We start from the raw sequence: 12,081 nt of genomic DNA on the forward strand, positions 1-12,081 counted from the left end.
TTTTTATTTTTTTTTCTTCATTCCTTTAAGGTCTCATCAGTTCTTTGCAGGAGCAAATTTAATATCACTCTGCTTGGAAAGAAGAGTCACTTTAACGGACTGTTTTATATTTTTCTTAAAGCGAGAGTAATAAGTGATTGCTTTTAGCAATTAACTCTGCTAGCAGGGCCAGCCTTACTAGAACAGCTTCTGTGAAATGTACACCATTACCTTAGCTCTGGGATTTCTTAAAGAGTTTCCCAGGTTTTCTAAATCCTGCTTAATCCATAATAGAGCAGACAGATGTTAAATGCTTGAAGAGATTTTTTTCAGGCAAACTTTGTTGTGTTCAATTTAGCGTTGTTTTTGTTTTTTTGTCTGAAATTTCTTTCTTTCTGTCTGTCTGAACCACATACATGTTTCCACATATCATAGAAGACACAGATTCCTTGAAGATAGTTCTTAAGCTTTTGTGCTCTGCTGACTTTTTATAACACCTCAATAATACAGAAAATAACTTTTTCCATGCATATAGGTAGGTTGGACTATTCAGTAGATTGTCCTCCAATTTTCTGACATTTTTTTTTGCCTTGATTTCATTAATGTTCATGAGCATCCTTCATAACTTCAGTAGATGCAGGTTGCTACGACAACAACAACAACAACAAAAATCTGCCTTCTTGTCCTCACCCTGTAAATTTGTCCTGGTTTTCAGGAATAATGCCAAGTCTCCAGTTTGCTTGGTCAGCCAACAAATGACATAATGTGTCCGTCCAGTTTGAACGGTCATCTGTTGGCCTGGCTCACATTTATATGTGGCATTGGGATCACGGGCAAGATCGAAGGAAATGATCCCACTGAGCCAAGCTTCACTCATTTCCACATTGCATTCTGACCCAGAGAGGGAAACTGGCTCTTCCTGGTTGGTGGACTGCTTTGTCCCCGGCTCTGGCTTCCTGCCTGTCTTGCATTGCAGGCTGGGGTTCTTGCTGGGCCTCAGGTGATCGACAAGCAGATTATGGAAACAAACAAAGCATATTTGCTCACTCCACATACTGTAGAGACATGACTCCATTTTCCTGAGCACCTTGCTATGAATGCCAAATGTTCTTGCAGGATTGTGCAGTGAGCGCTGTATTTCCACACTGAGCCGTTTTCCACTGATCAGAAACGCATCTCAGCATTCTCTGCTGCCTTTCAGTTAAGGGTGAATATTCAGCCACTCTGAGCTCCTTATGGCACTGGCACAGTATAGAAGCAAAGCCAGTCAAAGGCTAAGAAAAAAGCGGCACTTTGTGGTAGCCATACTGCCTGTGCTGCATCCAGCCAGACAGTATGGCTGCTGGAGAATTAGCAACCACGGAATAAGACTGCAGAGGAAGGAGGGAAAACATCAAATCCCTTGCAGTTATATTCAGTGTTTGAAATGTAAATGAGCAGTCAGTGCACGGTCCTCTGTAGTAGACCCCCTGTTGAGCGGCAGGGAAAAAAAGCCATTTTCTTAAAGGATTTCTGGACTACATTCATGCTGTCCATATCAGCTCTTAAAGCAACGGCCACACAAATTTGATAAACGCTTTTTTGTGCTCCCTGAGCATATAAGCTCACCACGGCGAACATGCCATTTCAGTGGCATTTACATCAACACATCAGAGAACAGCAATATACACAAAACATTTTGTACAGACTTCATATTTTGATGTTTTCTCAGTCCCAGTCCTTTATTTGTCAGTATGCATGAAACAGAAACAAATCAAGCTGAGGTTTTAGTGGAACAACACCTCTTTTTTATTTTGGAAACTTCAAGCGTGTGTTATGGAGCTTTTCCACCTCTGTCGGTGGTGAGTGGGTTCGAGACCTCACTATAATTCAAGTCACTGGTACTGAGGAAGCAGCCAAGCTGAAGGTCTGAAAGAAACAGGCTTGTTTGTGAATCAGAAAGTAGAGGGGCTAGAAGGGGGGTCTTTTTTTTTTATTTAGCTGAGACTGTGATGCCTTTGTAGTTCAAAAAGATGAGATTCTGCAGCGTCTTACACTATGCACTTTGTCTCATTTGTTTTTGCTAAAGATGGTGACAATTATAAAGGATGTCCAGCAGTTTGCTGTCATGTTGCACTATCATCCATTGCCATAATAGTAATGTAATCACACTAGTGTTACACAGAGATGCCAAAACCATTGCATTTTTGAAATTGATACAGTTAACAATGTTATTATATAACTTATAAGTACAGATGCAGCAGCTCTATGTATATAAAGTGATTTTAAATGATTCATCTACCACATTTATTTTAATTACTCAATTTTTTATTCCATTTTCTTTGTTTCATTAGTTTAAAGGAAATGTATACCCTGTCCTTGAATTCAGTGCATTTATTTATCTGCTAACTTAGGGAAAAGTGTGGGATTTGTTCCCAGATTTTTAGTGCATCTCTATTGATACAGTTAAAACTAAAATAATTTGCAATCCTTGCAGATTTATGTGTGAATTGATTTTCTGTCTACCATAAAGTTGCTGTCAGGTTGGGAGTCACCAAAATATTATTAAAAATGTAAAGAAAGTACAGAAATATTTGGATGAATATTGGATTTTTCTATTTTGACTAATAATAACATGTTGATAATATATCCTCAATAGCAATAAAAGAAAAAAAATTGTATTACATTAACCATACTTTTCTCATATTTGCTGAACAACTTATTACTGCTGATATTTAAATTATCTATCTTTTGGCAAAAACTCTAAGAAGTAAGTCTGTAAGGCTGGAATGCTGTTTTACCATCACCTTAATATTTAACTACCTCCATAGTTTCTTTATAAGATGATCTGGACTCCAAATCTTACTTTATTTGCAGTCAGAAAAAAAACAAGTTAGTCAAACAACAATATTACTTCATATAAAAATAGTAATAATTTGGGCCTAACTGCCCTCAGAATGGTAAAATCTTTATTCGATAGTCTAATGTAGGTGTGATAAGTTTCTAGTCATGCTAAAAAATTTTAATATATCATCTAAATGTTAAACTAGTAACTGGAGGAATTGTACATTTTTATCTTACTTTTTTTTTCATTGGGACATCAATAAAGAAAATTTTAGGAATTTTATTAATTGTGGTTACTACAACTTGTAGCCACATTTAAATGTGCATATTCTATTATTTGTTGTTGTTGAGCTGCAACTGTGTAAAGCAGTCACAGCAATACAGTTACAACTCTATAGGTAATGACGTAACGGTGTTCGTTATCACAATAATATCACCCAATATTGTGATAAGAAAAGTGCATATCAACCCAGCCCTACAGGGGTCTGCAACTTTTTAAATACTTTTGCTCTTGGTCCAGTGAAATTGACCTGGTTTTGAGCCGATAAAAACAAACAAAAAAAATTAGCAAAAGTACATCAATATGGGATGTTGATTTATATGATATTTGTGAAAAATATAAAGGACAGGAAAAATAAATTAAATTGAATATTACTGGTAGTTCTAGAGTCATTCTCTATTGGAAATTCTCTTCCATTTAATAAATTCCATAAAATTAGATTTGTTAGAATAGATAGATTTTATATCTTTAGTTGGTTCTTTACTATTTTTATTATGAAGTTATGAAGAGCAATTGCTGTAAGTCCAAAGAACAGCTTGCCAGCCGGGAGTTTCAAACCCCTCATCTAATTAGGCTTCGGTTTATATCTGTTTTTAATTCTTTGACATAGAATTATTCAGCTTTCCTGTTTATGCTGTCATTACCTTCAGCCTACCTTAAACTGCCGACTGCTGCTGTGAGCTGATTTCTACCTCCTCCTGGTATTTGTTTCAGGCTCAAAGTTACCCACCATGTTCTCCTATCAAAGCCCAAACAAACACATTTAATCTTCTCCAGCCCGACAAATATCTGCAGCAGAATTTTTTAGAGTTGTTTTGGGTTTGTCTTGTGTTCTCAACCTGCAAAATCTGTTAAAGGTGTCCGCCTTAAGAAGTCAGAGCAGCAATGACAGCGCTGCACCTCCAACTGCATGCCTCAGTACACATGGTTTGTTTGTTTTTGTGTGTGAAACATTTTTAGTGTCTGAGCATGTTTGCAGTTTAAGAGGGCAACACGAACCGGTCCTGATATCAGATGGAGGTTGTTGAAGATGTAATCTGGTATTGATTGAGTGCTTTTAGCACAAAATGTGTCATGGCAGAAAAAACAGCTGGTCATCTGTTTGAGTGGAGTAGCTCAATCTTGACAAACGAAGGGAAGAAGCATGTCTGCCATGTTATTTATACAGACCACTCCCACATCCTCACAAGTCACCTTATAGCTTTAGAGAAGAGGATGCAAGCACTTCCTACCTAGCAAGCCACTGGTCTAGGAAATTTGGGCCCTTGTCTCCCTCCTTTTTCCTCCTGTTTGCAGCCGCAGTCTTCGCTTAGCAGCTCCAGCCACAAGGCTGTTATCTCTGTCCACCACTCCCTGCTATACAGCTCCCACAGCAGCACACACATTCAAAAACCCATCTAACTTTTCTAATCATTTTAGTAAGCAGGAAAGTTCTGGCAAACATGGAGTTCTGGAGAAAAAAAACAAGCTGTAAAGTTGCTGCCAAGACACCCCTGCTTAAAACCTTCTTAGGATTTCCTGCTGCTCTCAAGTTGTGCCTCTCCCTTTTTATAAATCCTGTTCAAAGCAAAGCGACTAATGTGAAATCTCCACAGAGTTTTAAAAACACTTGGTTGTAACAGATCAGGCAAAAAACCCTAAAATAAAATAAGATAAAGACATGAAGGAGGAAACGAAAACTAGCAAATATATTGAGACCTTAGTGTAAGCCAGTGCATGTCCAATCCTTCATGTGTGTGACACAGACCAGGCAGGTGTGGCGACAGCTTGCTGCTGAACTGTGTCCCAGCAGGTCGAAGGGTAACTGTCAGGTATTTTTGTTGGAAATTTACTGCAGAATGCACTGAGGGAGCCTCTCATGCCGGATGACTCTATTAATACCCAATGGTGCTCCCTGACACCCTGCCGCCACAGCTCTGTCTCATCCATCTATCCATCCATTTATGACTCAATGAATACTCAGCAAAAATCTACACGCAAGATTGAAATGATACACTTCTACAAGATAACTTTTCTTCTCACCTTCTGACATTATTTAAGTCACTGGTTTTCTAGTTTTATCTAGGATTAAACCTTAAGTTATGTGTATTTGCTAAATGTTAGAATAATGATTGAGATGGATGGTATAAAGGACTTGTTTGCCTGTCTTGAAATTAGGAGGTCTTTCTATTTGACAGAAAAGCCTTTGAAGCTGTCCTACTTTGGCCACAAGTTGATTCTAACTCTAAGTTGTCATATGTCTTTCAGTCTCACCCAAACTCATGTAACTGAGTCACGTTTGTATGCCATCTTGCTTAAACTCTGCAATCTTTCTATAGGACTGAGGTCAAGCCTTTGAGAAACACTGAGCTCTCAACTGTTACCATTTAGGCGGTATAATTTGGATCTTTGCCCCTTTGGATGAACCAGTTGTGCCCAAGCTGTAATCGGATGGATGACTTGAGATGGTTCTGAAAGCTTTCTACAGAATGTATTTTTATTTTCATGCCATCTATTTTACAAAGTATGACTATCCTATCCTACAGAACTGGAATGGTGTGTTAGGCTTACATGCTTCCCCCTTATTTCCTTCAAATTCAAATTTAATTTCAGTTTGAGAACCAGCAGCATCAAATGAGAGGGTGTCTTCCAAGAAAGAGACTCTATAATTGATACTTTTAAACTTGAATTAAATATACAATTACCCACATAGATGAGCCAAAGCGCCTTCCCTGGAAAGGTTTGACGAATACTAAAGATTAAGCTGTAACACCACAGAGTTTAGAGGGAGTCTAATGTTGGCTCTTGATATTTGACCGCAGCTGTAAAGCATGGCAGTGGTAGCATCATTCTGTGGTGCTCTGTCACTGCCAGGTGCTCAGGTCTTGGAGTAAATCTTATGTGTGAACAGGGCACTCTTCATTTTAAAATTAAATTTCTGGAATAGCCTTTCTTCAATGGTTATGAAAGCTTGTTGCTACAAAAACACCATGGAACGTTCTTATTACATTTGTCCTGTAGGTGCATTTTTATCCATCTTCATTGGGCTTTCCTTAATTAAAGAAAAGTTTTACAGTTTATAATTTCTAATGTATGACAAACTAGGGCCTTTTACTTGAAAAATGTGCCTGTAAGAGTTTAAATGTAGCCCTGCACCTGCCGGCGGTGCAGTAAAGTAATATGATTACCTTACATTGCATGGTTGTAGTGATTGTGTATCTTAGCCTGACCTCATGTCTCTCCCCAGCGTTGTCAAAGAAGAGATTTCCGATGACAACGCCAAGCTGCCATGCTTCAACGGGCGGGTAGTGTCCTGGGTAAGTGAGATGGATGTGACAGCCTCACTGCCCCACTCTCCCTGTCTGTTTACTGTGAGGCCTCAGCTTTATGTAAAACGTAGATCATTCAGGTTATGAAATGTAACACCTCCTCAGAGACTTTCCAAAAAATTATCTCAACTTTCAGCTGTAGAGTTCAGTTTAAGTGCTGCCATTAGATATAAACAGCCTTCCCTTTTACATTTCATGCTGTAGCTCTAATCTTATCAGCTAATGCTTTAGTGAATTAAGTACCCCTTTAGTGTTTAGTGGTCATGGATTATAAACATAGTCATAAACCAGAGCTTCCCTTTGGGAAGAAGAAAAGGTTTGCTACACTGGTGAGAGGAGGATTTACATCTTCATCATTGTTTTGTCCCACAGGAGAGAAGACTTAGGTTAAAGCTTTACTTTTTAATATCGATCTGAAACTAAACTCAAGGATGTATAATGTAGTTTGACACTCTACTTATTCAATCAGCCTCATGGATTTTTTTTTGTGTTGCTGTTGAATTTAATTTTATTTAGTTACTTTCCTTCATTGATTTCTGATGAGGACACCATTATTCTGCTACCCTGGCTCCATAGGGAGGTCAAAGGTCAAATTTAACCACAATGTCGTCTGTCACTTGTTAGAGACTGCCATAGTCAATAACCGTTAACTAGCATAGACGGCCACCGACAGCAGCGCATCAAGTATCGACTATACCCTGAATCTTTGCATTTCAACGTCAGATCTCCTTCATTTATTTGACTTTATTTATGACAGGCCACTATGCTGCCACTGAAAGCTGAGTATTTGATGTGCTGCACATTGGCAGTCTAGACTTTAGTTTATATGCAGAATATTGATTGGTTATTAAAAGCTCTCAAGTTAAATTGAGATAAAACAATAAAAAAATATGTACAAATTCAAGTAAGTAAAAACTACACATAAGTACACTGGCTCTACCCATAAGCAGTGCCAGGAATGAGTAATTTAATAAAAATACTGCAGTTTGACAGTATATGCTGTGAAATGTAAAACCAAAATATGAATTATATGACATAATTTCTTATATTTATCACTAAGTAAACCTTAGATATATTGTTCTGCTCCCGAATAGACAGTAGTGACCATTGTTTGTTGTTAAATTGACGAAAAAAATTAGCAGGTTTTAGTTTCTTATTGAGCAGAATATAAAACTATGTATGAAAGTATAACGTTATATTATAAGTTAATTATCTGGCCCATCTGGTGAAGTAGCTAACCTGCAATCAGCTTCTATACTTCTATGCTGCTAGAAGCTTGTCTAATGTAGCTTTGAAACAGTGATACCTTAATAAAATGAATAGTGGCACTTCTTTAGTTTGCACACCATGACAACAAAACAATGATCAGCCAAAGTTTCCCTAATAAGCAAGTAGAAAGTGGGCAGCTTATCATCTTGGGGTTTGGCATTATATTAGAATAATCATAGTTAAAGTTGCTGATCTGTGCATTGTGCTGGCTTCTTTTGAGTCTATAGTTTTGAAGTATTATACTGTATTTATTTTGAAACATTAAATAGATTGTAGCAATAGTGCTATTATAATTTTTGGCTACTATATATGTTACCTCAGTAGCTAAACTGCAAATCAAAAATAACTGATCATTTCTTTTTTTACTCCTCCCCAGCTGGTCCTGGCAGAGAGTGCACACTCTGATGGAGGGTCTCAGTGCACAGAGAGCCATCCAGAGCTTCCCCCTCCCCTTGAGAGAACAGGGGGTATCGGAGACTCACGACCCCCCTCCTTCCAGTAAGTAGGCTACTTGCCGTGTGTCCTGTGTGAGGGGTTACACGCAGGCGTGCTGGCAGATGTTTTCAAGCATGCAGTCACATGTGGTGCCTGAGCTGTTTCTGCTGCAGCCGGCCCATATGTGCTAATTAAAATTCATCATCATCATCCTCATCGACTCGTATGGGAAGTGTAGGTTGTGCTCATGCCGAGGTGTGATTATATCGCAGGATGAAGTGTCCTGAATCGGCAATAGGTGTGAGAATTTCTCCCACTTGTTTGGCTGCTCCCACCCACCCATACACTCATGAAGCAGAGAGTTGGTCTACCCATCTAAGTAAACATGATGCGCTCGCCGTCAGTGCTGCTGATGCTTGAAATAGCCCCTACAGCATAAACGTCTTCAGGCAAATACTTGCTCTCAGTGAGGCCCATTGTGTTCAGTCACTCAGAGCATTCATCCGTGCACTGCTAATAAAGACATACAGGCACCCAAAACACATTCTCCAAAGGTTAGAAATGGGGATTTGACTGCAGCCACCTCGGCTTAGATGTTGACTGAAACCTGACAGATTATAAAATATCACACCAGCCGCCAAGTAGAGGTCCCTTGCTAAATTTAGCTGGGAGGGCAGTAGAGGGGTTTGTTGCCATTACAACACTGCAGGAATAAGACTGAGACTCTATATTGAGAACATGCAATCTGTCATGTCTCAGTCTATGTCTTTATCCACTATTTGACATCTCAGCTCGCTTTTGCCCTCTATGGACTGCTCCCCACAGCCTGGCTGTCAGCCTTCCTGATGATTTTATTGTTCCCAGCCAGCTTTCACTGCTGCCACCTTGTGGAGTGAACCTGTAACACGCTGCCATACACCACTACCCCCTTCCGCTAAGCCTCATTTCCCTCCTCCCCCCTTCCTCCTGCGCTCTCCCTTTCTTTTTCTCTCTTTGAGGCATACCGGCAGGCCTTTCTCTCAAAGGAGCAGTGTGGTGCGTTACCTATGCCAAAGCTACCTTCTTTCTGAAATGAATCCTGCCTATTCTACCCTTTTACTTCTCTCTATCTCTCTCTAGAATATTATTACCACTTCATTTCTTCTTTGTGTTTTATTCATGCATTCCATGTGTTTGTCTGGATGAATAGCTTTATTTGAAAAAATCGGTGTTTGGGGCTGAGAAGGGACAAGCAACTGATGTGCCTCCGCTTGCTAATCCGGATTAAAGCACGCATCTTTATTTCCCAAGAGAGAGGCAGTGACGACTGGCAGCAGTCTAGAGATGGAGGGGCTGGAGGGGGGCAGCATTTGTTCACCTCTGTAGCAGAGCCTCGCTTCTGAGATAATCTCCCTAGAGATCAGCGGCCATCGACACCTTTCGCTGCTATCTAATCGTCTCCCGATGGATGGGGTGCGACGCTCTCCATATTTGCATGCAGGCACTGACCTGTGCCAGGTGCACCCATTAGTCCTGTGCTGTAGTTGTGTGCAAACACACCCCATTGAGCTCTTCATTCCACTAAGTGAACACAGCAGAAGCAGAGTACTGTCTGGCCTGTTACGTCTAATTTGCATGGATTATCCACACACCACCGCTGAGGTATGAGAGGATATTGTTTTTTAAACAAGGCTAGGTGATGTTTATGCCACATATATGAGTCTGTCATTTGAGAATAGATGCATGTATTCAACTTTCTGGCTGTTCATGCAGGTGTTTCTCACCTGCCTAAGTGTGTGTGACAGACAGAACGAGTTGAGCTGAGTTCTCACCAGCTTCAGGTTTCCAAGGAGCCCAGTGGCTGTTGAGTCCTTTAACCCCTGGTGCCTGAGGCCACTGTGTTTCCAGCCCTCTGACAAAAAAAACAATCTGCCTCAACACTCCTCCTAGACCTCAAGGACACAGGCCAACTCATTGCTTTGCCCACAGCTGATCTACCACTTCGTACTTTTTACACGATCTGTCAATCTAACCTCTCTTTCTCTCGTTGAATCATGCTCAAGGCACCATCTGGGCTTTTCAATAGGCCTCATTAATGCCACCATTGTCCAGAGCGGCTCCCTCTCAGGCTATCTGGTCATTAAGGACGCTTAGTGCAAAACACATCACATATCGTAAAATAACATATCTGCTACGCTCCCTTCTCTCCCCTACAGGAGTGAATTTGAAACAGTATAGCAATATGAGTAGGATATCCCCCTGAGCCAGGATGGCTGAGGAACTGATATGGTAACTGACAGAAGGATGCTGTAGATGGAGATTCTGGAAGGGAGTGTAGAGCTGGCTGGAGAGTTACTTCAAACAGTCTTTGTGGCAGTATTGTTGAAAAAAAAATCCCCAGAAGTTTTGCTATGTGTGTTGCAGTGCCAATGCAGTGAGCAGCCGTGACGGCCTGGACACAGAGACAGGGACAGAGTCTCTGCTGAGCCACCGCAGAGAGCGTGAGAGAGAGCGAGCACGCAGGAGAACTCGAGAGACTGAGCGTAAGTATCATCAGCCAAGACTGGACTGGTTTATATAGTTAAAAAATAGGATTTTTTTTGGTGTGCTCACCTATACTTACACAAATTGAGCCTTTTACCTTTTGGCATTTTAAATCACTACCTGTAATTTATTTCTTTGGTATTTGATGTTGTAGAACAAAGCCAGTTTGCCTGCGCCTCCAGACTACCTATCTATGTAAAGCTGTCCTTGCCAGTTCTGCTGGTTTAGGTTTGCATTTGTGCCATAATTGTCCCATCATTACCTCGGAAAGTGCTCCTTAAGGTGTTAAAAGCAACTTGGTGCCTGATTCCAGTAGTCATTGGGCAAGATGGAGGGAAGACCCTGAACAGGTCACCAGCCCTTATAGGGGTGACAAAGAGTTACACAGTACAAACGACCAGGCTCTTATAAACTTACATTTATGGGGTATTTTGAGAGACCAGTTTACAGTCATAATTTTTTAACTGAAGGAGGAAGCTGGAGTACCAGGGCAAAGCCTAAACATACACAGGGAGAGCATGTAAATGAACCCAGTTTGATATTCAAAGTAAGGACCTTCTTCCTGCTAGGGTAGGGTAAGTCATTGACAGGTTCTCTGCATTGGATGTGTTAAGCTTTATCAAGTGGTATCAGGTTAAATAAGAATCAATACAAATGCCCCTTTTTTAACCTTTATTTGTAAAAAGAACCACATACGATTAGCTTCCCAATGTTCCACACTACGCTACTTTCTATTGGCCACACAGGATGCTTTGAAATTAAATGACATTTTAGGCCCTTTTGTGAGAAAACTGATGAAGCAGAAAGAGCATTAATACTTTTACAAAACAGTGTGTGTCGTGAAAGAAGCCTCCTGGCATTGAGCGGTTCATCTTGTGCAATCACCAGGGCACACCGAGAATCACATCCGAATCAGAAGTGAATGAGTTCACTGTCCTAAAGTTACTGGAATTTACTGCCTTGCCCGATAATCCTCTGCTTTCTCTATGTGTGTCTCAGGATTATGAACGGAGGGTGATTTCCTTCTGCCAGTCACACTCAACTCTGCAAGCATGGTTAGATGCTGTCATAGAACTGTTTTTGGGGAAATCTGTGGGAGTTGTTTCTAGAATACCGACCACTCTAAAATAGTCAGTTTGGAAAATATATTCTCAACTAAGGAGACAATGTAGTTAAAACATGTTTTCATGTCACAGGTTGGGCTTCTCCTACTCTGTGGTTGCTGTTTATAGCTGAACTGGATCTCCCTCTCCCTCTGTGTCTGCTTCCCCCTGTCCTCTCTTTGCAGTGAGCCTGGCTCCTCGCATCCTGCGCTGCTGGCTCATTAACCGAATACTCATTAATTCATGTGGTGCAATTAGTGTAACAGAGCTCAGCGTCAGTTTGGGGTTGTAGGAAGGGCTTTCATATGCTGAAATCACGTTCAGCCATATTCTTAAGTGTTGTTTTTCATGTTTTACCGTG

At 40.5% G+C, this 12,081-nt stretch overlaps 1 protein-coding gene across 1 annotated transcript in view; it reads left to right on the plus strand.

The window, feature by feature from the left end:
* Positions 1-12,081, plus strand: part of dvl1 (dishevelled segment polarity protein 1) — a 30,152-nt gene that overhangs the window by 1,755 nt on the left and 16,316 nt on the right. Inside the window, exons 2-4 of the mRNA XM_015373497.1 lie at positions 6,309-6,378; positions 8,036-8,157; positions 10,498-10,616. Coding sequence (XP_015228983.1) covers positions 6,309-6,378; positions 8,036-8,157; positions 10,498-10,616 — 311 coding nt within the window. The remainder of the gene's footprint in view (positions 1-6,308; positions 6,379-8,035; positions 8,158-10,497; positions 10,617-12,081) is intronic.

Source organism: Cyprinodon variegatus, unplaced genomic scaffold (genome assembly GCF_000732505.1).
Source record: "Cyprinodon variegatus isolate N-32 unplaced genomic scaffold, C_variegatus-1.0 Scaffold87, whole genome shotgun sequence".
NCBI classification, from domain to species: domain Eukaryota; kingdom Metazoa; phylum Chordata; class Actinopteri; order Cyprinodontiformes; family Cyprinodontidae; genus Cyprinodon; species Cyprinodon variegatus.